Source organism: Nyctereutes procyonoides, unplaced genomic scaffold (assembly GCF_905146905.1).
Source record: "Nyctereutes procyonoides isolate TBG_1078 unplaced genomic scaffold, NYPRO_anot_genome, whole genome shotgun sequence".
NCBI lineage: Eukaryota > Metazoa > Chordata > Mammalia > Carnivora > Canidae > Nyctereutes > Nyctereutes procyonoides.
Genome location: NW_026575023.1, coordinates 925452 through 951895, shown reverse-complemented (window position 1 = coordinate 951895; position 26444 = coordinate 925452). Strand labels below are relative to the sequence as shown.

Sequence of the window (26444 nt, the reverse complement as noted above, 5' to 3'; positions counted from 1 at the left end):
TTGCCATTTGTTAAAAGTCGCCTAAAAAATCAAGAAAACATAAAAGGAAAAAGAAACCTAAGATATTATTTAAACAGGCAATTATTTCCAATACTCATATATATAGGAGCCTAAGTACCCATTTTTAAAATTTCTATTCTCTGAGATTTAAGAGATTTACTTGTTTCCAAAGCTATCCAATTTTACGTATATGATATGTAAAGAATTTGAAGATACTTCGAATGCAAAATATCATTTAAGTATAATGTATTCAATAAAGTAATTATCTAAAGAAATCTAACAGGGCAAACAGTTTTGTCGCTTCAAAATCTTGATTTGTTATTTTTTTCCTATAATTAATGTTATCACTTACCAAACATACCTGAATAATTATATTTGCCAAATACATACTCTAGAGGAATAGAATTTCCGAATATCCTATAAAATAACAATTAAGAACCATGGGCATTGACCTTGAGCTCTATAATATGCCGTTACTTTAGAAACCTAAACATTTGTAATTTTATTTTGAATAATAAGCTTGTTTAAAAGAAACAGTAGAAATGTATTTTGATTGAAAAGACTTTCTGATAGTGTGTAATCTTCAGAATGCTCTAAATGCCGGTAGAGCCTAGGTATTATCTGGTAAAGAAAGAAAACTCTGGCGCTTTGGTTTCCAAGTGAAAAATAAAATATTTAGAAGTGTTATAAGAGCAATGTAGTGATCACTATCCTTTAAAGGTATCTGTTGTATTAAAAGGATTGTACCAACTGAGTCATTTGAAGAGTTTGGTCTTCAGCTGCTTAACTGTAACATTTTGAAAGTATATTTTATGCTTCTTTTAGAAAAACCAAAAAAAATGGTTGTGCCTACTGTAGGTCCACATTTTCAAAATTGTTCACTGAAATTGTACTTTTAATTTAAAAATGTTATTAGTAAGCACGTGCAAACTTGTTTTTCCACCACTCTGTGCCACCAAAATAATGAAGCTCGAAAAGGGGGCAAATATACATCATTGCACTCCTTATCATCATAAATTAAATGTTTGACTGTAAATAGATTTTCAAGGTACAATTTGGGAGCCTACCTTTGAAAATTGGACCCGTGTCTCTAAATTGGGACTGTACTCTAATTAGTGTCTGCAAAATGTTTGTGTCTTTGCCAGCGTGAAATATTGAGGTGTGCTACCAATTGAATCACTACATACATCCAATGTGTGCTTTCTTCATGCAGGGATTTGAGACGGCTTGGAGTGACTCTTGTTGGTCACCAGAAGAAGATCATGAACAGCCTTCAAGAAATGAAGGTTCAGCTGGTAAACGGGATGGTGCCACTGTAACTTCATTTTAATGTCACTTCGTCAAGTGAATGATTCTGCACTTTGTAAACAAGCCCCGAGATTTATTTTAACAAAAATAAATAAATAAATAAATAAATAAATAAATAAATAAATAAATAAATAAATAAAATAAATAAAAGGGGGTGAGGAGGGAAAACTCCGTGATTTCTAAACCGTAGGAGAGCATTTGTTTCAGCCACAGAACTTGTAATCAGTGTTTTGCTAAAATCTCCTTATCTTCTGCAGTGTCTTCATTTTTCATGAAGCAAATATCACCTACGTGGAATAAAAACATGAGGTTAAACATTATTTTATGTTGCAACAAGCAAATCCTTTCCACTCCTTCTACACAATTTTGTAAATGAAAAATGTAACTATATAGAGCACCTTTACAGACTGACTTAAGGCAGCCCCTTTCAAAACTTCCAAGAATCTACTTGAAAGGAAAAGTTTATAGCCATCTGTGGGCTAACAAAAGCTGAATTTACTGAAGTTTACTTCAAATCTGAATTGTCTACAGAAGTGTATTGAAGAGCAATATGATTAGATAATTTCTTAATAGATACCTTCTTTTGTAATTTTAAAATGCTGTTACACAGCGTTAAGTTATAGACTCTAGTGTATAAATATGTTGCTTGATCAAGGACAAGTACAATACAGGGTGTATATTTATTTTTCTGTGTTATAAAATTTACTTTTAGTTGCTCTTCTAGAAACTACTAGGTAATACGTGTGTATATACTGTATAATTTGCTGTATACCCAGGAATCAATTTAAGTTGCAGTTTTGTGTGTGGTGCTTGCACATGTGTGCGTTACCATTCTGCTTGCGTTTTTAATAACGTTTTAATTTTAGCAACATATGAGAACAAGTGTTCCAGAGTGTCATATGAATAGGAGAAGTAGGGAAGCACTAAAACGAAAATTTAACACAAGCTTGTGTCTTTCTTCCTCTCATATGTCCAAAAGCTACTAAATCTCTTTATTCACTAACAGGAAATGTCTATAAGATTAAATCCCCTTTGGCTTTTTGAAAACACTTTGTGATATCTGTGACAATGCAGTTCTTCTAGCCATTAATCTTGCACCCCTGTAAGAAATTTCACCTTTCTGAGTCCCAGAAAATATCTTGTCAAGCAAAGTTGACACCAAAGGGCACATTTTCAGCAGGATGTAGAAGGATTTAACTGTGCAGGCTCTGTTAATGTTGTTAAATCCAGGCACACAGCACTAAGCATTACCCCTAAGTGTTAATCCTTTGTAACCATTTCCCTGTGGTTCAGCTCTAGAAATTTTGATACTAAGGCAGCAATGGAATGATTAAATACATCATATATATGTATTTCCTTCAGAATTGTCTTTGTTTCAAAAGTTAACAAGTTTTATTTGTCAATGACTGCTTATCCATTTGGTAATTTCATCTTGTATTCAGTTTCATCAAATTGAATTGATAAATCAGTCCAAAGTATTATTTAGTTGATATGTTCTATGTACATGTACCACTCTTGGTGAAGACTAACATTCGTGTTATGTTATACGGTTTGTTAGAATTTGAACAAAACTGAGCTCCTCGGTGAAATAACAATTTTTTTTATAGTATCGCATTTTGGAATGACATATGATTACTCAAGGAGCACAGTCTTTGAACAAAATATAGCCTACTTATAATTATCAGGGCAATAGTATATTGGAATAGTCTGGTTTAAAGAAATCTGTAGAAAATATACCTGCATGATATTAATGGTATTCTCTCTTCCAAGCACTTGTTTTAGTTGGATGTTAGAATATACAAGAATAAATCTTTAAGGAATAACTTCTTTCTACCTTGCCCACCTTTTACTTAAGCAGTAAGGTAACTCTTTGCTAAAGAACTGGCAAAACAAAACAAAACAAAACAAAAAAGGAAAAAAAAATTCTAAGCAGTTCTCAGATGGTATATTTAGTCCAGCCCCATTATGGCTATAATTACTTATTAGGTCTATACTGTACCATGGGTCCTAACAAAATACACATCAAGTATACTTTAATAGATTAGTGAAATTTGCAGAGAAAGTAGAGGAAGGTCGATTTGGCACTGTCTTGATAAAATCACAAGTAGTAGGCATCACCATTATGAAATACACCTTTGTGCATTTCAAGAAAAGAACTGCCATGATTCTTTTTGTACAAAATAATTGGAGACTGTTGCACTTTATTGAATTTTGTAAAAATAAAAAAACAAACAAAAAATTAATTTAAGTGATAGAGTAACAATTGAGAAGCTTCCAAGTAGGAATAGACATATTGACTTAAAATACAAACTATCATAAATGTTAGGACTACACATAATAACTCACATATAACAAAGATATTTTCTGAATTGTCTTCTACATTTATATGTTCAAAACTGATTGAGAGTTCAGCACAGATATATCTAAGTGATTAGAATTTAAAGTTACAATGTAGATTTCTTCTTTTTCACAAAAGAACATTATAAATTAATATGGATCAGATTCCTTTGCAATCTTGGTATTCCTTTTGGAGCGTAAATGGAGATGAAAGTTAGACACATAGATTTCATCTAGATCTCACTTTGGTTGAGAATTTCTAAGGAATGTCAATCTGATTTTAAAAGAAATAGACTTTCAAATAAGAAATGCTCTCTTCCACATTAAAAAAAAGGAAAGAATTCCTTTCTAAAATATTTATTCACCACTGGATATGTCACCAATTGGGAAGTGCCAATCTCATCTATAAATGTGAGAAGTGGAACAAGAGGAAGAGGCAGCTCTTGTGAAATGCAGCGAGGCAGTAACCTAGGGCGAGGTTTGACAAATCTTGATTGTGTGATTTCCTATCCTTTTGGTTCATTCTGCCACCCACCAGACAACTAAAAATAAAACACAGGCTCAATAATTTTAGCACATAAGATAGATTTGTCAAATAATACATAATGTTATTGTAACTATCAAGTAGCAATACCCTTAAAGCATGAGTCATTCTCAATGTTGAACTTGGGAAAATAAGTACAAGCAGGGAGTCTTTTTCAACTTACTGGTAACCTGTTGAATTCACTCAATTACTATTTTTATCAATCATAGTTTGTTTCCTAATCTTCCCATTTGCTCATATGTTCTTCTTGGCCATTGAAATATCTGAATTGTATGTAAAAATGTAAAGATTTTGATTTTCCCATGTTAAAAAAAATATGCATGGTCTTTTATTTCTTCTCTTTTAAGCACCAAGTCAGTGTTCTAAAGTTGTATAATTACTGTAAAAATTATATTCCAATACTCTATATAAACTTAAATGTGGCCAGCATTATTATTTCAGAGTTGCCATACAATACAGAACATCCTTCACTTAGTTTGTAAAGAGTTTTAACCAGTGTGCAATGGTGAAGAGATAGTTTCACCTAAGTTTAAAATGAAAAATTAATATCTGTTGAACACTTATGTGTTTGCATGTCTGCTATTTAATCTCTATGTGAAAGTCAGAGTTTCTTTTTTTCAAACACCGTTCTTTCTCCCATTTAAAGTGGGCTTGCAGAAGCACAAGTAGAAATATTTACCTGTAGAAAAGATTTTTGTTTGTAATGGTGCGTGGGATAGCAAATTTGCTTCAGATGTTAGAAATTTACTAGATGTATGATGTTGCATAGTAGGATAAGGTCTTTTTCCCATTTTTGTCTTTCAAAAAATAGGAAAAAAAGCTAAGTATGATAGTATACTGTCTTTGCTTATGTCCCACCAGATGTTTAACCTCAAAATAAATAAAAACTAGGTACAATATGATGATGATGATGAATAAACAATCAAAATGCTAGTTCCATTTGAAATTAATAACTAGAATAAGTCATCAGTTTTTCAACTCTGTAGCACAGCTGGTTACATTGAATATTTTTCTCTATTATGCTGTTAATTATATAGTAATGTATCAAAGGAGAAATAGATAAGAACTTTCTTTTCATGTCGGTTTATAAAAAACATCTTTTTACACATAAATGATTGAATGTTCTTGTTCAGAATGACCACAAAATTATTGCTTGGGAGAAGACACAATTCTTTAAAAAGAGAGAGAGAGAGAAAGAGAGAGGGGAAGTCTATTTATAATAATGAGAATCAAATGTCATTTGCTTCTTCTAAATGTAAATGAAAAAAATTGAAGGTGGCAAAATATGTCATGTGTATTCAGTCTGGGCCATATTAACAGTAGAGATTTTAGTGGTCAACATATTTGTGAATCCTTAGATTGCTATAGTTTTACAGTTAATATTTTTACAGTGTGTAAATTTCATTTATAATAGTCTGAGAATAAAACTTAGTCATTTGTTAATATGTTTATTAAATTCTCTTACTTTCAGACAGGTCAGAAGCAGCTGTATAGAGTATCTTATTCTAGGCTAGGCATCAGGATATCTCAAATCCCTGCCTAAGCATTAATTCAAGAAAAGATTAGCATTTCTGTATTTTTCCCCATTTGAAGCTCTATGTGCATTTGGTTTGTGTACATGTTTTTGTAGTGTAAGATATGAAATTTTATATTTTTTCAGAAAATAAAAAACCCTTTGAATACAGTTAAATCCAATTGTCATGCTTGACCCTCCCCCAAAAGATTCTAAACTTACAGCGTTTGTATAATGATTTTCGGTTAGTTCTAATATAAATGTTTGAATTTCCTATGCTAAATATTTAAAATGCAATCAGCATTCATTTTCTTCAAAGACACGTTCATGAATCTCTGCATTTGAGTATTTGCAACTAGAGTTTGACATAAGACTGTAGGACATGAGCATAATTGTTGGAAACCTAATTAGAAGTTGATTTGTGACAGTGTAATACAACATTACTTGCAAAAACAGAAAACTGTGTGTACCATCTGCAAAAAGAGACTTTCTGCAGTCTAGCATGAGGTGGTCATCTTCTCGCTTCCCAGCATCTATTTATGGCATAGGGTGGGGAGTTGCATTCTTCCAAGAAAGGGTGTCAATAAGTACAAATGCTCCCTCTTTTTCTGTATATATTATATCGTATCAGTCTTCTTTTGTAAAAAGCATACCCCATTCTGCTGTATTCAAGGAAATTAATAATCATATTTGTAAATGCATTTACATTCATGAAAAGTGACATCACCATACCTATGGAAATAATCTTTAACTCCTTTGCCTATGCATAGAATCAGTATTATAAGATATATATATATCATATATATATATATAATTATATTTTAATGTAATATTTTAGTAAAATTAGTAATAATTTAGTAAAAATGTATATATATCATTTAATATGTTAGTAAATAGCCTCATGTAAAGACTGAGTACTTTGTTACCAAATAGACTATTCTTGACTCTGCTTTGCTGCAAATGTAAAGATCTTATGATAAAATGGATTTTTCTCCCAATCCTATGGACACTCTTGATCAGGTAGGAGCGATGGTGTGGTGGTGGGAAGTAAATGTTTAATAAGAAGGCACTATGCTGTCTTAGAATTTTCCACACACGCCTTTAAAATGGTTTTATTGTTTGCACTTTACTGATGAAGAAACCATAACTCAAAGTCATTCAGAAATTGCCCAAGTCCTGACTGTTCTTCAAAGGCAGGATGAAAACCACATTTATTTGAAACCAAACTCACAGACATTCTACTATAATATTCTGATTCCAAAATGTTGATAATGCTGTCTAGATAATGGAATCATTTAGGCCAGTCTCCTGCTTTCATTGGTGCAAGAACTGAAACTTATCAAGAAAGAAATTATCTGAACATTTCCAGAAACTGAAGTGTAAACCTTGGGGGGGGGGGGCAGGATTTAACGGATTGCATTTCTAACTTACTTGGTTTTTAGAGTAAGCCAAACCTTGGGAGTCAGAAAGCTTTCCTTATTTTTAATTCCTCCACTGAGTAGGAGCACAATTTAATTCAGTGAATCTTTCTAATAGGCATAGTTTTCTCAACTACAAGTACAGAAAATTATAATATATATTTATTATTTCTTCCAGCTATAATACTTGCTTTACTTGTAGAACTTTGAAGTCTACAAGTGATTCATGACCAAACTGTTACCAAAAGTGAAAAGTATTGATATTTATTAAAATTCAGAGTAGCCATTTAAGTCAAATAGAGTTTTACATAAAATATTAGATGTAATTTTACTTGAATTTGCAAGCTAAAAAATAACAAATTGGAATAAAACTGGAAGAAATGTTGAACTATAGATAATTTTTTTTCACAGCAAGAATGATTAGTTCTTTAATCATCCCTCTAGATAATGAAAAATATAAACATGTTGAGGTTATTAGTTTCAATTTGAAGTTTTTTAGTGATCCTAAGTTTTTAGAAAGCAAAAATCTGTATTCAATCCTCAAAACAGTCCTTTAAGTGAGAGGTTTATTCTGTTTTTCTTTTTCTTTTTTGAAGATTTTATATTTATCCATGAGAGACACAGCAAGAGAGACAGAGACATAGGCAGAGAGAGAAGCAGGCTCCCTGCAGGAAGCCTGATGCGGGACTCAATCCCAGGACCCCAAGATCATGCCCTGGGCCAAAGGCATATGCTCAACTGCTGAGCCACCCCAGGCACCTCTGTTTTTCTTTTGAACAAAGGTGGAAATCAAGGCTATGCAAGGCTAAGTGAATTTCTGCAGATGACCTACTTCATTAAATCCCTTCTCTCTTTTGAAGTTAATTGTCTGCCTCCAGAGTTCTAGATGTTACTCTCCTATCTACTTCGACATCTGTTCCATCAATTGCACCTGGTCTTGAATGTTTCCGCCCACCATTCTCCATGGTTCCCTTCACCTACCCTCTATATGTATGTGAGGGAGCCTATAGCAAGTGGTTATCTGGAGCCAGCATGTCAAAGCCTGCTCTGTCATTTGCTAGTTGTTTGAACTCAGGCAAGCCATTTAACCGCCCTGTTTTCAAGTACCTCATCTATTCAATGAGGAAATCATTTGGCTATTATAAGACTCGAAGAATACATATACAGCAAGTGAAAATAGTGCTGACCACATAATAATTGCTTAGTAAATGTTATTTATCTTTACGTATCTTCTTTACTGAAATCTTTCTCCTCTATAAATGCCATCAAAACTTTCAAATATACATAAAATTTGATAAAATTTCCATTAATTCCCTTGTGCATATAAGCCAGTTTCAACAATTATCCACTTAATGCCAATTTTGTTTAGTACATAACTTCAGTGACTCTACTCTCTCCCAGATTAAAAAAAAAAGGAAACTCAGACATTTTATCATTTTGTAAATAAATATTTCAGTGTGTATCTTCAAAATAGAGGAATTATTTCAATATAATCATAATACTATTAAACTATCTAAAAATTCACAATCTTTCAAAAATATTTTCACATACCAAATTGGTATTCCCGTTTTATCACACCTTTTATCTTGTTTTTTTTTTTTCATAGTTTCCTCAAATCAATATCCAAATGTTCCCTTTGTTTCCTATAAATTGGCAATTAGACTCACAGATTCAGGTGAGTCAGATTCAGGTTTCTTTTTATTTTAGGAAGACACAGTAGTTTGTATTTGCATCAGTGCTCACTCAAAGTAAGCTATCTTTCTGTGATGTTAAGAATAATTGAGGATCATTGCTAAATTATTATTCACAAATAATTTTGAATTGGTGATTTTCATCATTTTTTTCATTTAATTGCCACATGACTTTTATAAAGACTAATTTCTGTTTATCAACTAGTTACTCTGAGATTGAGCTTATATAGACAAAGCAGAAAAGTTGATTAGTGTTATTTTTTACTGTCTTTATTTTAAAATGGTCACAGGCTCAAATATCCCCTCTGTAAACTTATGTCACCTCTACTAATGTTCTAACAGCATTTAGAAGGCCCACCTTAAATATTCCCCCTTTCTTAGCATCCAAGAACTCAATCTTTCCTGCTTTGTCTACATTTCTGGCCATTTATTCTCAATTAATTTCACTAACTTTTATTATTCTGACATTTTTATTTTTTAATTTTTTAAAAATATTTTTTTATTTATTTTACAAAATTTGTGAGCACAAGAGAGAACAGGAGCAGGGGGAGGGTCAGAGGGAGAAGCAGACTTCCTGGTGAGCAGGGAGCCCAATAAGGAGCTGATCCTGGGACTCCAAGTCATGACCCACACCGAAGGTAGACGCTCTATCAACTCAGCCACCCAGGTGACTTCCTGCTATTCTTTTAAATGCTGAAATGGCAGGATTGTGTTATTTCTATTCTTGCCATTCCATATTATACTTGCCCTATAAGTTGCATCAACTCACAAGTCCTCAATTTTAACATATATGGAAATAGATTTCCATATTGAATCTCCAGTGCTGATATTTCTCCAAAGATATAGTTCCATGTGAATAAACTTATACTGAAGATTTCTAATTGACTATAATATATGCTTTTTAAAATGAACATATCTCAACTGACCTTACCTTCAACACAACTTATACTTTCTTCCATAGTTGCAGTACTTGTCATAAGATTTTATTAGTATCACATTAAATATGTTTCTTATATACATTACTAGCAGATACAGAAAAATAAACAAAGGTCAAAGGTAGCACTAAGTAGGAAACATAGTCTAGAAAATTTAATGTATCATCCCAAATCAAAAGAACACTCTTACTTGGTATTTTATTTTATTCATAATTATGAAGGGAATTAAATGGGAATCTTACACCATTGAACAATCAGTTATAAACATTAAACAGTAATTTCATTCAAAATTTTTCCACTGTTATAATTTGGGATCATGAAATTAAAAAAAAAAATTGGAAAGCATCAGACTGACTTTTCCTTTGTCCAAATAGATATACCCTATAGAGAAGGTTCTCTGAACCATGTCAACAAATAAATTGACTTGGATTATGCTGAAAAAAAATGTTAAAGATAATAAAAACTTAGTCACAGTCATTTGAAAGGATAATCCTTGAAGGGTTTCCACTCCGATAGAAGGATAAAGTAAAATGATTTACTGCATGTTCCCTGGAGTGGCAACAGCCCTAACCATATGTCCTATGGAATTCAGACCAAACAACAAATGTTTTTTCAATCATTCCTTTTTCTCTACAAATATGTGAAATGCAATTATAATGGATATTAATATCAAATAAAATATTTCAGAAGGTGCAATCTAAGTGTGTTTTCAGATGAAGTATATTGTAGACTTCTCAGTCCTTTGCTTGGCTCATGCTGAAGAAGGCACCAGGAGTTATGATCTAATTTTTGTGTAAAGCCCAAGTCTTTCTCAGGATTTTCTGAAAGTTCCCCATGTTTAATCATGAGCTATTCCTTTATGTCCTGTCAAAGCATATGGTCATAATACAGCAGAGAGCTTCCAAAAAAATAATTGTTCCTTTGTGTTTTATAAGCAAAGGGGTTCAAAAGTCAAAGTCATATCGGCTTTGAAGACATTGCTTCTATTATCCTCTATTGGAGCTTCACGAAATATTCTAGAAATACAAAGATTCACCTAAGTTTAATTTAAAGATTCCCCAAATGTTTGATCATAAGACCCTTTTGGCTTTTTGCAGTTTTTACTATTCTCACATAGTAATTCTAAGAGCACATTGTCATCCATGTGAACACTTCACAAGTTAACTATAAGAACTTTATATTTTTCTCAAGTAATGCTACTCTTGGGAAGCACTAATGAGAAGATAACCACTCTGAGTTGTATGCGCACCAGGGCCACATAGCTACATAATATTCCATCCATAATCATGCTTACTTTTCCTGGAGATCAATGCCACAGTGAAATTGTGATGCAGCTGAGGAATGGCATAGGCTCTAAAACATATAGAACTAATTAGTCAATTTTACTTACTTTGAAATATGTACTGTATTTCATCAATTTTTGATACATAGGATGTAGTCTTGAAATAAGAGGTTATTAAATACAACATTAAAAACAACAACAACAACAAAATGAACCATGACCTTGGTCTCATTACCCGCATTACCCTGGCAAAAGTGTCATTTGATATTAAAAATTAGACAAATGTTCACATCTTCTATGCCAAGGAAGACTTAACTTAGGGAAGAGAGATTGTCCTAGAAAAAAGAGATTGGTAACAAAAGGCTGTTGATGATAAGTATCTTAGTATAAATGAGTGCATCAAACTCCACATCAACACTAAGGGACTGAAGAAAAAGACTGAGCCAGAAACAAGACTGAAAACTGAGAAAGTCTCTCTCTCTCTCTCTCTCTCTCTCTCTCTCTCACACACACACCACACACACACACACACACACACACACACATTATGTTAAACTTTAAAGAGGATGTTATGTGGAAAAAAAGAGGTATAAAAGAAAAGACGTACATACAGGTATCCCCTGCTTTCTGAAAGTTCACCTTATGCCACTTTCCATTCATGAAAGACCTACATTAATACAGGCATTTTTTTTTAATAAAAGCAAAAATCCTCTTCAGATTTCTATCAGCAAAAACAGCACCAATGTAGGTCTTTGGTAAAAATGAAATGGCATATTGCAAACTTTTGGAAAGCAGAGAACAGTGGCTTTAAGCCATTTAAGCTCACAAAAAGTTTAGTAAGAATACTTCTGTATAGTGGAGGAAATCTGTATATATAGGAAAATCAAGAAATAAATAAAACAAAGAAAATACATATGGAAATTTACCTAGATATTTCCAGAGAACTGATCCAGACCCAAAGATCTTAAAGCAAGCATCATTAACCTTTTAAAATGTTATTTAATATCCTTAAATAATAGCCTTTAGGAACTGGGGAACTCTGTAAAACTTCAGAATTTGTCTATGTATATTTTAGAAGGAGAATTCTCATAGTTGTTATTGAATTCTCAAAGGATTCCAAACCATAAAATATTAAAAATCCTGACAAAGTAATAATGGAATATTTTCTAGTCAGTGATTTCTTGTATCTGTAAGCAAATAATTTGTAATAGGACTTTCCTATTATTTCCACTTATTTTTCCAAAGTTTAATCTAAGTCCTAGGGAGCCATTCTGAGATATGCTCCTGGGAGATTAACTTATTTGTATGTCAAAGCCAGTAGATAGAAGATATTGATAGTAATAGCTTCATAACGTGGTGGGACCTAGAGATAACATAATCTGATTTCTATTCTTCCAATGAACTAAGTAAAAAACTACACTAACACTAAACAAATTCTCTGTAGCTAAAACAATGATATTCTCATATGGGAAACATTTTTTTTAATTGTAAGAAGTCACCTAACTCCTAAATTAGATGGATGTGACATCTAATGCGTTTGTTTTCACAACAGGATTTTTAGCACAAGTTTCATTGTGTTAAACCTAGACTTAGAGTTGAAACTTTGGTTGATCAGACAAGTTTTAATGGCCTGTATAGATCCAGTGTCCAACACTTATTTATTTATGTTCTCATTTGTTTAACTACTCATTATGTTAGATACTCAAGATCCAGACCATGAACTCGAGATTCCTATAGATGTGGTTTAGATTCTTGCTCTGTCACTCACTAATTGTGTGACTCTGGGAAAATTAGTTTACATGTCTCTGCTTCAGTCTCTTCATTTGCAATACAGACAAAAACAAATTTACTATGAGTATTTTGCTCAGCCCATATTCTCTATGTTCCTGTCACATGGATTTTTAAGCTACTATCTACCTCAGAAACTTTGTATGTACTGTATCCCATACCAGGAACACTCTTCCCCTAGACCTTTGTATGGCTCATTATTCTTATTCTTAAGATCTCTGATTAAATGTCTGTGGGAGTTAGCCTGTCTCAAAGTATCACACCATGCCCCATCTTTTTTTCATTATGGCACATTGTTTATTTCCTTCAAAACACCTTACAAATATGTATTTATTTTGTTTGTATATCTTATTTGCCTATTATCTGTCTTTCCCAAAGGAATATAAGCTGAATAAAAGCAACAACCAGGTCTATTTTACTGACTGCTGTATCTGTATCACCTAGCACAGTTCTTGGACCAGCATAGGTATTCAGTACATACTGTCTGAATGAAAGACATAATAAAATAGTCATCACATTGTGGCACACAGTAAGTCCTAAATAGTTGCTAGTGATTATTAGTCTTGGGGATTTAGAGATATCAAATGCTAATCAGTTATTCCTTCTGGATATCCTCCTGAGACAAAAAAAAACAATAGGAGGAATCCTTATTAAATGAAGCCTTTATAAGTCCTAATATATGGGGCTCTATGGCACAACTGAATTGAAGATCTGACTTGAATTTGAGAACAAATTGAAGCTTTATTTTTTCCTCTCCCAATCAAAACTTCAGAAGTCACCTGTTAGTAAAATTAATTGCAGAGGTGACTTCAAAGCCATATATACACTCTTCTTATAGATTTTGGTCTACTTCACAAATTCAGTTTTTGCACTAGTAGAAGGTGGTAAGCATTATGCACAATTTTTTGAGTCACCAAGTGTTCTTCTAGAAGGCTGCCCAAAGCCTGGTCAAGATGTATCTCTGCCACTAAATTTTGAGGCAAAGTTACTCCATGTACTAGCACATATGATGTTACCTAGTGAATCTTTATATCTCCCCAATAAAGAACAGCAAGGAAAAGGTGAAATAAGAAAAAAGGGTGCTCTTCCAATGACTTTTCTAGGAAAACAGAATTGTTTGAGGAATCTTGTCTGACACTACAGAAGAAATGTAGGGAGAGGAGGTGAGTGTTAACTATCTCCAATTATTGCTTTCAGGTTATTATTTTTATTGTTATTTTCAGAATGATATTTCGACCTTGAGAAACTATAACCTATCCGTGTGAGTCATACGAGTAAAAAATAAATAAGGAAATTATCATATGTACAAGGGATTTTAAGAATAAGTAAGAAGAAACGTTGATCTCCTAAGGAAAGGCCTTTTCATGGAGTTTACATTCTAGAAGTGTTAAATATGGTAGTCATTAGCCAAATGTGGTTATTTCATTATAAATCTGAATTAATTAAAATTAAAAATTTAACTCTTCAATCTCACCAGCCATATTTCAAGTGCTCACATGTGGCTAATAGCCATACTGTTAGACATTGTAAGTATAAAACATGGCCATCATTGTAGAAGTTGTATCAGAGAGCACTAATCTGGAGAATTGACAGTCTTATATGTTATTCTTGTGTGGGATATCTTGGAGAGGGCAAGAATAGAGTAAAAAACTAATTAGCCTAGAGAGACAGTGAGAGAGATGGAAAATGCTTAAACTCAGGATATAGTGGTAGGGGTGCTGATATATAGAAAGGAGCTAATAAAAAGTTAAATAGAATCAGTAGGACACATGGATGGAATAATACCATTGGTTAGGAAGAGAAGGAGGAGTCCAAAATGTTTGGCTTGGGTGACTATCACTGCTTACCATAATTAGAATACAGAACATTTTATCCTGTGTGTCAGCATGAGCTTCAACAAATCTAGCCTAGTTCTTTTCATGGTTATTTGTCTGACCAAAGACAGAGACAAAGCTTTCATATCACATCTCCAGGTCCCTGTATCTTAGGTCTGGCCTCATGCTGGTTCAATAAGAAAATATTAATGTCCACACCAATAAGCATTAGCATGCTCACAGTGCAGTTACAATCTATATCCGGAGGGGGGGAAAACAGTCAAAAAGGCATAGACATCAGTCTGCATTATTAAGAGAACACCGGGCTTAAAAGTTTAAAACTCCATTATTACCTCAAATATTTCATCCCAAGCAGTGGTTTACTTAGTTGCTGTGTACATTTGAATTTAAAGGGATAATTCTTGAGACTACCCCCAAAATCCCGGAATAAAGGAGAAAAAAAAATGTTCAAAACAGGGTGAGGGAGGGAAGGATTATGATCATCACTCTTTGGAAAACCCAAAACTGCAGCTTTGAAATGAAGCTTTTATTTCCCCAGGTTCTAGAAGTCCCATCAATGCCTTGGGAATTTCATTTAAGACTACAATTCATGTATTCAAATTACTAGGAATGATTGTGAAAGTGGTAGAGAGTGACTGGGGGGTACAGAGGGAAAGGAAGTAGTGATACCAGCTGCTCATTCTCCCAACTCACATCTTAATTTGCACTCCCAGAAAGGAATACCTGAGGCAATGACTTGGGTGCCTGAGCTTTTGGGGGGAAGATGATTCCAGAAAGCAAGAGTGAGGAAGTGGGTAGGAGCAAAAGCCAAAAGATAAATCTGTAGAGACCAAGAACTCCATTTCCACCAAGATGTCTCGGAAGCTTGGACAAACCCTGGAAATGAGCCTCTGGAAAATCAGAGATCTGTTCTTTAGTCCACCAGCTCTCATCCCACATTGACTGAAAATTGCCCTTAGGTGCTTATTCATCCACAAACTTTCCTGCTGCATTTGCACGCAGGTTCCTGAGTCCTTTGGCTTCAGCGACGGCCCTGAAGCAGAGAAGTAGAGCTTTGTACAGCACAGTCAAGGTGGATGTTTTTACCACAAGACAGAACTATTCACCATAGTTGTGGATAAAATCAGTCAGATGAAAGAAGGAGACCCAGGACACCACAAGTGTTGGCTGCAGGCCAACCTTTGCACTGCTCCGATCCACTCAGGCCTGTCTGTTCTTTAGGACACCGCTAGCCCCAATGGCCTGTGACCAGTGCAGCCCTGCAAGTTCTGTGTTCAGTAAGGCTTGATGCTTAAAGTTTATTTTTGTCATCTTTGAACTTGCATTTTGTAAGTAAAATCTGATGGAACAATGAAGCCTGTGTGTGTGTGTGTGTGTGTGTGTGTGTGTGTGTGAAAGAGAGAGAGAGAGAGAGAATAAAAAGGGAAGAGGGTACTTGGAGATTAGGCTTCTGGACTAATCCACCTCTCACCATCTCCATGGGAAAAGTTCTGGGTCACCTGCTCCCCTCTCTCTAGCACAGCAAGTACCTGGTTCCCTCAGCCCAATGCTGTCACACACACACCCCCCTTCACCTGTAGTGATTAGGTTATATCAATGAAAGTAGGCTGATGCTCCACCATCCCCTGGGTACAGGTCAGAGAGAATTGGTGTTGTGTTCCATGTCCCACAGTGTCTTGGAGTCATAATAACAATCGCCATCCTGGTCCTGGTTGCTGTCACCATTGCAGACAACGAACAAGGCAAGGACCAGCCTCTAGTCCTCCCACAACCCAGATACAAAGTGCTTCCCAACAGAGATCTTGCAATACTTTGGAGGTCATCTGCCCATCATGGGTTGGGACTGTGAGCTCCTCGAAAAGGAAAATGGAATACCTACCCATGTCCTTCCCCTGCCTGCATGGTGTGTTCATGTCACTGCTGGCAGGAGGGCCAGCCTGACATCCCAGAGGTCATTCATGCACATGCTCAGTTGAGAGGGCATCTTGGCACCTGTGAAATTCTTTGCTTTCCCTCAGATGCCCCCTATTGAAGAGAAAACAGCATTAAATAGCAAACTATTATTTTTTTTTTTCATAGCAAATTAAAAAAACACTCGGACTGGTCAAGAGAGAGATTAGAAGAAAGAAAGAAGTTTTATTTTATTTTTTTTTTAAATTTTTTATTTATTTATGATAGTCACAGAGAGAGAGAGAGAGAGAGAGAGAGAGAGAGAGAGAGAGAGAGGCAGAGGGAGAAGCAGGCTCCATGCACCGGGAGCCCGACGTGGGACTCGATCCCGGGTCTCCAGGATCGCGCCCTGGGCCAGAGGCAGGCACCAAACCGCTGCGCCACCCAGGGATCCCAAGAAAGAAGTTTTAAATGGTATTTTACTATCTTTACAGTTTTTTTCTGCTTCTTAGGCAAGGAGATATGTGTTTTCATTTTGAATCAGGCCTCACAAATCACGTAGCCTGCCCTGTTATAAGGAAATAACCAACCATAATCTCTAAGAAAGGAAACAGTATAGAAGCAACAAGCTGCAGAAAACCACATCCAAAGCCCTAAATGATAGTCACCTCTACCTTCCTCTGCCAGCCTATTCCAGTTTTCCCTCATTCTCAGGCATTACAGACAGTAGAGTTTGCTTGTCTGAGTAGGGGACCTACTATGAACCCTGAGTGGCTCTCTATTGTCTTGGTTTTTTCTTTCTCCAGTTGTTGCAATTTCCTATTCAATGCATAGAAGCCCAGAGACATTCCCCAGTGATTTCTTCAAGTTTGACATCTTTCTCTTTGTCCCTACTATGTAAGAAGAATCTTAACCCCTTATAATTATGAGGGCCAGTCATACTTGTCAAAGTAATACTTCATTTGCCTGTTGGTTCAGTAATCAAAACTCAGGTTCAGAAGAGGATGCTTTCCTTTCAGTCCCAGGCCAACATATTCAATATAGCAGAGCCCCAATACAAACACAGATAATATAAATTCTGTAAGTTGGTCACTGCTTTAGTTTGCTAAGGCTACCATCACAAAGTACCACGAATGAATAACTTCAACAATGGAAATTTATTTTTTCAGAATTCTGGAGATAGAAGTCTGAGATCAAGGTGTCTGCAGGGGTGGTTTCTTCTGAGAACTCTGTTGCTGGCTTGTAGATGGCTACCTTCTCTTCCCTGTGTCTTCAGATGGTCTTCCCTCTGCGTGTGTCTGTATCCCCACCACCTCTTCTTAAAACACCACTTAGTACTGGATTAGGCTGCACACAAGCGACCTCATTTTAAGCTAATTACATCTTTAAAGACCCTATCTCTAAATGCAGTCACATTCTGAAATATTGGGGTTATAACTTTGACATATGAATGGGGGGGGCAGCCATGTTTAAGGCTCAAACAGTCACCAACTCTGATGATAAATCTTACTTTCAACTTTTGGTTTCCGAACCCAGATATGCTAGCTACTGGTGCTAAAGCAGCATGAATTAGATCCAGAATTATCATGAATATCCCATCCTAGAGGATGGCACCATGACTTTCCACTGTTTCATTTCCCCTCTGATGCCTTAGATGAAGGCCTTCCAGGGTTCTTTCTGGCTGACTACGTCAGAGCAGTGTGTCCATAGTAAAATCAGTGGATTCTGTGACCACACACTCATAGTCTCTAATTCCTCATTGTAAAATGGATCCTTGAGTTGAGGTTCTGTTATGTGGCATCCATTGTCAGGAAGTCAGGCATACTATCAGCACTGCCCTAAGGGTTCTGACAGAGACATTGTAATCAGGGTAGGTAATCAGTCTACTTATGTCTGGTAGAGGCAGAGAAGGATAGAAGATACGTCATGTGATTGATTTGTGCCCAAGCGGTTGTTTGGTTATCAAGTGTTCACTGTCAGGAAAACAGTAACAAAATCAACCTTTAAAGAAGACAATGTAGGGACACCTGGGTGGCTCAGTGGTTGAGCGTCTGCCTTTGGCTCAGGTTGTGGTCCCTGGGTCCTAGGATTGAGTCCCACATCAGGCTCCCTGAGGGGATCCTTCCTCTCTCTGTGTGTCTTTTATGAATAAATAAATAAAATCTTTTAAAAGTAAAGAAAGGAAGAATACAATGTAAAGGGGGCAATGCTGTTGGGCTCTGCATGACTTAAATCCCTGTCACCATGACCATTGTACATTGAACCCATGGTACAAGCACCAGAGAAGCCACGGGTAGAGTTAGGCAACATCTGCTAGGTCCCCGACTTGGAAGTGTCTCTTCCACATCGCATGCTCTGTGGTGGACTGATTCAGTGTAGAACACAAAAACTCTCTCACTGTATGTGCTCATTCCCCCGGATCTGGTCAGCATTCACTTCTCCAGATGTCCTTGCCTCTAATCCTCTACTTTGCCTTCCAGGTCCCCAAGCCAACCTATCAGGCCATTAACCACCATCCAGACTCTGTATATCATACAATCACTTGAGGCCATTTCTCACTCCTTCAGAGCATACATCCAAGAGTTCTTTTCACAGATCTGCTCAGTGCAGCAGCAGTCTACTTTCAGCTAACAGCAAAACAGCAAGCTAAACAACTACTGAAACCCTCAATTTTCCTCAGTCACCAGAGGATCCAGGCTCCTTGAGTCACATAGGTGGAGGCTGGGAGATGTCAGTGGTGCACAAGTGGTTGCATGGGAGACTGTGCCACCATTTATGAAACAGACTTAAGTTCACCAGATATGATGGATCCAAAATGCCTTTTTGAGGGGGAGGGCAGGATGGCAGAGGAGTAAGTGCCTCAACTTACCTGGCCTCACCCACTTTCCTAGATAACTTTCAAATCATCCTGAAAACATATGAATTTGACCTGAGATTTAAAGAGAGAACAGCTGGAATGCTACAGAAAGAAGGGTTTTTGCTTCTAACAAGATCCTGGATATATTTTCCACTTCTAGATACCCTTCAACATACTCGACTTAATTTGGGGAGATATACAAAACATTTTTGTTTTGTTTTGTTTTGTTTTGTGTCTTTTCTTTTCTGCCTATTGTCTACAATGGCAGAAGTTAATAGCTTCTAAAACATGATCAGTATGCACCCAGAACCAAGTGGTATACTGTGCTGGTTCATTCTGTGAGATTCCCTATTCCCATTCTGCCCCCATTTTTTATCTCATTTATGTTTTGGTGGTCAATGGTAGGGCCTTCTACCTATAAAGCAGAAATATTTCTGCTTTATATAAATTTGGATTTCAATTTGATGTCAGAAAGCCAATTCAGAAGCACAATTATAAAGCTAATGTTAGCTCTGAGAAAAAGCTTAAAGAAATCGAGAGACTTCATGACTGCAAAATTTGGATCTAATCAGGCCAAAATTAGAAATCAATTAAATGAAATGCAATCCAAACTGGAGGTCCTAACAATGAGGGTTAATGAGGTAGAAGAAAGAGTGAGTGACATAGAAGACAAGATGATGGCAAGGAAGGAAACTGAGGAAAAAAGAGAAAATCAATTAAAACACCATGAAGAAAGGTTAAGGGAAATAAATGATAGCCTCAGAAGGAAAAATCTATGTATAATTGGGGTTCCAGAGGACGCCAAGAGGGCTAGAGAGCCAGAAAGCATATTTGAACAAATGATAGCTGAGAACCTCCCTATCTTGGGGAGGGAAACAGGCATTCAGATACAGGAGATACAGAGGTTCCCCCTCCCTAAAATCAATAAAAACATTCAACACCTTAACATTTAATACTGAAATGGCAAATTCCAAAGATAAAGAGAAAATCCTTAAAGCAGCAAGAGACAAGAGATCCCTAACTTATATGGGGAGAAATATTAGGTTAACAGCAGACCTCTCCACAGAGACCTGGCATGTCAGAAAGGGCTGGCAGGATATATTCAGGGTCCTAAATGAGAAGAACATGCAGCCAAGAATACTCTATCCAGCAAGGCTCTCATTCAGAATATAATGAGAGATAAAGAGCTTCCAAGATAGGCAGAAACTGACCACAAAACCAGCTCTGCAAGAAATATTATGGGGACTCTGTAAAAGAAAGAGGTAGCCCAAAGAAATAATCCACGAAATCAGGGACTGGATAGATATTACAATGACACTAAATTCATATCTTTCAATAGTGAATGGGCTAAATGATCCCATCAAAAGATGCAGGGTTTCAGACTGGATAAAAAAGCAAGATCCATCTTTTGCTGTCTACAAGAGACTCATTTTAGACCTAATGACAACTATAGCCTGAAAATGAAAGGTTGGAGAAATACTTACCAGTCAAATGGTCCTCAAATAAAGCTGGGGTAGCAATCCACATATCAGATAAATTAAAGCTATCCCAAAGACTGTATGTAGTAAGAGGTGAATAGGGATACTATATCATACTTAAAGGGTCTATCCAACAAGAGGACCTAACAATCATGAATATTTATACATCTAATGTAGGAGCTGCCAAGTATATCAATCAATTAATAACCAAAATTAAGACATACTTAGATAATAATACACTAATATTGGGAAACTTCAACATGGCACTTTCTGCAAATGACAGATCTTCTAAGCACAACATTTCCAAAGAAACAAGAGCTTTAAATGATACACCTCAAACATGTGGAGGTTAAAGAGCATCCTGCTAAAAGATGAATGGGTCAACCAGGAAATTAGAGAAGAATTAAAAAGATTCATGGAAACTGATGAAAATGAAGATACAACCATTCAAAATCTTTGGGATACAGCAAAAGCAGGCCTGAGAGGGAAATACATCGCAATACAAGCATCCTTCAAAAAATAAGAAAAAATTAAAATACACAAGCTAACCTTGTACCTAAAGGAACTGAGGAAGAACAGCAAATAAAACCTACAACATGCAGAAGATGATGGTTAATAAAGTTTTGAGCAGAACTCAATGAAATAGAGACCAGAATTGTGGAGTAGATCAACAAAACCAGGAGTTGGTTCTTTGAAAGAATTAATAAGATAGATAAACCTTTAGCCAGCCATATTAAAAACAAGAGAGAAGAGACTCAAATTAATAAAATCACGATTGAAAAAGGAGAGATCACCACCAATACCAAGAAGTAGAAATGATTTTAAAAACATATTATGAGCAGCTATACACCAATAAATTAGGCAATCTAGAAGAAATGAACACATTTCTGGATAACCACAAACTACAAAAACTGGAACAGGAGGAAAAAAAAAAAAAACCTGAACAGGCTGATAACCAGGGAGGAAATTGAAGCAGTCATCAAAAACCTCCCAAGACACAGAAGTCCAGGGCCAGATGGCTTCCCAGGGAAATTCTATCAAATGTTTAAAGAAGAAACAATACCTATTCTACTAAAGCTGTTCCGAAAGATAGAAAGAGATGGAGTACTTCCAAACTCATTTTATGAGGCCAGCATCATCTTAATTCCAAAACCAGGGGATCCCTGGGTGGCGCAGCGGTTTGGCTCCTGCCTTTGGCCCAGGGCGCGATCCTGGAGACCCGGGATCGAATCCCACGTCGGGCTCCCAGTACATGGAGCCTGCTTCTCCCTCTGCCTGTGTCTCTGCCTCTCTCTCTCTCTCTCTCTCTCTCTCTGTGTGTGTGTGTGCGTGTGTGTGACTATCATAAATAAACTAAAAAAAAAAAAATTCCAAAACCAGACAAAAACCCCACCAAAAAGGAGAATTATAGACCAATATCCCTGATGAACACAGATGCAAAAATTCTCAACAAGATACTAGCCATAGGATCCAACAATACATTAAGAAGATTATTCATCATGACCAAGTAGGATTTATCCCGGGATGCAAGGCTGGCTCAATACTCATAAAACAATCAACATGATAGATCACATAAACAAGGGAAAAAAGCATATGATCCTCTCAATAGATGCAGAGAAAGCATTTGACAAAATACAGCATCCATTGCTGATCAAAACTCTTCAGAGTGTAGGGATAGAGGGAACTTTCCTCAGCATCTTAAAAGCCATCTATGAAAAGCCCACAGCAAATATCATTCTCAATGGGGAAACACTGGGAGCCTTTCCCATAAGATCAGGAGCAAGACAGGGATGTCCACTCTCACCACTGCTATTCAACATAGTACTAGAAGTCCTAGCCTCAGCAATCAGCAACAAAAAGAAATAAAAGGCACTCAAATTGACAAAGAAGTCAAACTCTCCCTCTTCGCAGATGACATGATATGGTACATAGAAAACCCAAAAGACCCCACCCCAAGATTGCTAGAATTCATTCAGCAATTTGGCTGTGTGGCAGGATACAAAATCAATGGCCAGAAACAAGTGGCATTTTATTCACTAACAATGAAACTGAAGAGAGAGAAATTAAGGAGTTAATCCCATTTACAATTGCACCGAAAAGCTTAAGATACCTGGGAATAAACCTAACCAAAGAGGTAAAGGATCTATATCCTAAAAACTCCAGAACACTTCTGAAAGAAATTGAGGAAGACACAAAGAGATGGAAAAATACTCCATGCTCATGGATTGGCAGAATTAATATTGTGAAAATGTCTATGCTACCCAGGGCAATTTACACATTTAATGCAGTCCCTATCAAAATACCATGAACTTTCTTCAGAGAGTTGGAACAAATCATCTTAAGATTTGTGTGGAATCAGAAAAGACCCCGAATAGCCAGGGGAATATTGAAAAACAAAACAAAACCAGAGCCAGCGGCATCACAATGCCGGATTTCAAGTTGTCCAACAAAGCTGTAATCATCAAGACAGTGTGGTACTGGCAGAAAAACAGACACATAGATCAATGGAACAGAATAGAGAACCCAGAAATGGGCCCTCAACTCTATGGTCAACTAATATTCGACAAAGCAGGAAAGACTATCCACTAGAAAAAGGACCGTCTTTCAATAAATGGTGCTGGGAAAATTGCAGAAGAATGAAACTCAACCATTCTCGTACACCACACATAATGATAAACTCAAAATGGATGAAAGATCTAAATGTGAGACAAGAATCCATCAAAATCCTAGAGGAGAACACAGGCAACACCCTTTTTGAACTTGGCCACAGTAACTTCTTGCAAGATACCTGCACGAAGGCAAAAGAAACAAAAGCAAAAATGAACTATTGGGACTTCATCAAGATAAGAAGCTTCTGCACAGCAAAAGAAACAATCAACAAAACTCAAAGACAACCTACAGAATGGGAGAAGATATTTGCAAATGATACATCAGATAAAGGGCTAGTATCCAAGATCTATAAAGAACTTATTAAACTCAACAGCAAAGAAACAAACAATCCAATCATGAAATGGGCAGAAGACATGAACAGAAATTTCACAGAGGAAGACATAGACATGGCCAACAAGCACATGAGAAAATGTTCCCCATCACTTGCCATCAGGAAAACACAAATCAAAACCACAATGAGATACCACCTCACCCCAGTGAGAATGGTGAAAATTAACAAGACAGGAAACAACAAATGTTGGAGAGGATATGGAGAAAGGGGAAACCTCTTGCACTGTTGGGGGGAATGTGAACTGGTACAACCACTCTGGAAAACTGTGTGGAGGTTCCTCAAAGAGTTAAAAATAGAGCTACCATAGGATCCAGCAATTGCACTGCTGGGGATTTACCCCAAAGATACAAATGCAGTGAACCGGCTGGACACCTGCACCCTGATGTTTCTAGCAGCCATGTCCACAATAGCCAAACTGTGGAAGGAGCCTCAGTGCCCATCAAAAGATGAATGGATAAAGAAGATGTGGTCTATATACACAACTCAGCCATTAGAAATGACAAATACCCACCATTTGCTTCAACATGGATGGAACTGGAGGGTATTATGCTGAGTGAAGTAAGTCAATCGGAGAAGGACAAACATTATATGGTCTCATTCATTCAGGGAATATAAAAAGTGGTGAAAGGGAATAAAGGGGAAAGGAGAGAAAATGAGTGGGAAAAAATCAGAGAGGGTGACAAACCATGAGAGACTCCTAACCCTGGGAAACGAGCACGGGGTAGTGGAAGGGGAGATCGATGGGGGATAGGGTTACTGGGTGATGGGCACTGAGGGGGGGCACTTGATGGGATGAGCACTGGGTGCTATGCTATATGTTGGCAATCAAACTCCAATAAAAAAATATACAAAAAAAAAAACCAAATACCTTTTCTGTTGTATGATGTATTGCTACTATACCCACTGGGCCTCATGAATTAATGGGACTGATAATACGCATAACCTCCCTTAAGTCATGAAGTCACTTATCATCAGTCTGCACTACTGTAGCCCAGCAGTGCATCACATCAGTTGAATGCTAGAATGACTCCATCATCCAGTGTGTCATTTTGCCTGTACCTATCCCAAGTCAGGTGAGAATCTTTTTGTGATATCACAGCACACGGCTTACTATCAGCAATGGGATCTGCATTACATTCTAATGGTGAGAGGCTTTGATGGTTACACAGGGCAGATAATTGAAAGGACTCATAAATCCCACAGGATATATTCATGTGAGGATTTAATGAAGCTAAACAATTTTGTACATAACAGTAGAAATAAAATGCAGGTAAACATGAGCTGAAATATTTTTAGGCACAGCTCTCTGGTGTCCTTGCTCTTTAACCCTAGAGTGTGAACTACTAAGACATAGATGAGGAATCTTGGTTTCAGGAGGGCTGAGGCAAAAGTTTCCAAGAGGGTGACTTCTTGTATGCCCCAATGTACACACACCTAAGCCAGCTGCTAATTGATTTCACTGGGGGTAAGTCATCAATCTATACATCCCTAAACAACAAAAATAAGGTGGCTTGAGGTGCAGAGGATGTTTCAAGCATTAAATAGCTCATTATAACCTACTAGCTGGCCTATCTCCTCCTTATCTTGGCCTAGAGTCAGTATCAGACTTGCAGGCAGCCCCACAGATAAGACAGATAAGTAGTTCTGCTTTGAGATAACATTATCTTACAGAGTGACCTAGTTCCAGAATTTTATTCTGAACTCTTGCTTCCTAAGAATGCTTCTGGTTTTAACTTCTTAGTTTTCTGTGTTTTCTCCAAAGCATAATCTGGGTCAAAGTCGTGGCTGCAGATCATTTATTTATGAAATTCCTAGAATTCAGAAGTTGGTGAACAGGGAAAGTGAGAAGGAAAAGAGGGAAAAAACATCAGAGTGGGTGCTTTATTGAGGTTTTGAGATAGAGAAACTCAAGGGATCCCATGAAAACCTGCTTTTTTTTTTCACTCCTTTTACTGCTTCTATTTTTGCTAAGAGCTAAACAACACTGCCTCACACAGGCCTTCTAGAACAGATAATGTATGTCCTTGTAAAGGTCAAGGAGTTAACGATTTCCTTAGAGTCTTCCATCCCAATGGATAATATCTAAGGACTAACCAGGTTGGGTCATCATGAACATTTTCTTTTCTTTTTTAAATTTAATTTAATTAATTTGTTTTTGAGCGTCAAAGAACACGCATGCTCACATGCTGGTGTGCAGGATGGGGAGCAAGGGTGAGAGAAGGACAAGCAGACTCTGAGCTGAGTGCAGAGCCCTACTTGGAACTTGATTTCACAACCCTGAGATCAAGACCCTTAACTGAGCCACTTAACTGACACTTAACTGAGCCACTGAACTGAGCCACTCAGGTGCCCATCATGAACATTTCCTAAGACCACTGACTCATCAAGACCCCTGGCTCAGGACATAAGTGATTTATGGGAGACACCTAAACACTCATCTTTGTTCCTAGATGCCTGAGAAGGTATGTGCACTAGATCACAATCCTCAGTAAAAATTCCAGACTTGAAGCAAAGATGAGACGCTCTTTTTTTTTTTTTCCTGAGTTACCAAGATACTCTGCATCTGT

At 36.5% G+C, this 26444-nt stretch overlaps 1 protein-coding gene across 2 annotated transcripts in view; it reads left to right on the top strand.

Moving 5' to 3' along the window:
* EPHA5 (EPH receptor A5) overlaps positions 1-5855 on the top strand; it is a 314116-nt gene extending 308261 nt beyond the window's left edge. For both annotated transcript variants that reach the window (XM_055342698.1, XM_055342691.1), the window contains one exon: positions 1214-5855. In XM_055342698.1, the coding sequence (XP_055198673.1) occupies positions 1214-1319 (106 nt within the window). In that variant the 3' untranslated portion in view covers positions 1320-5855. The remainder of the gene's footprint in view (positions 1-1213) is intronic.
* Positions 5856-26444: the final 20589 nt, after the last annotated feature.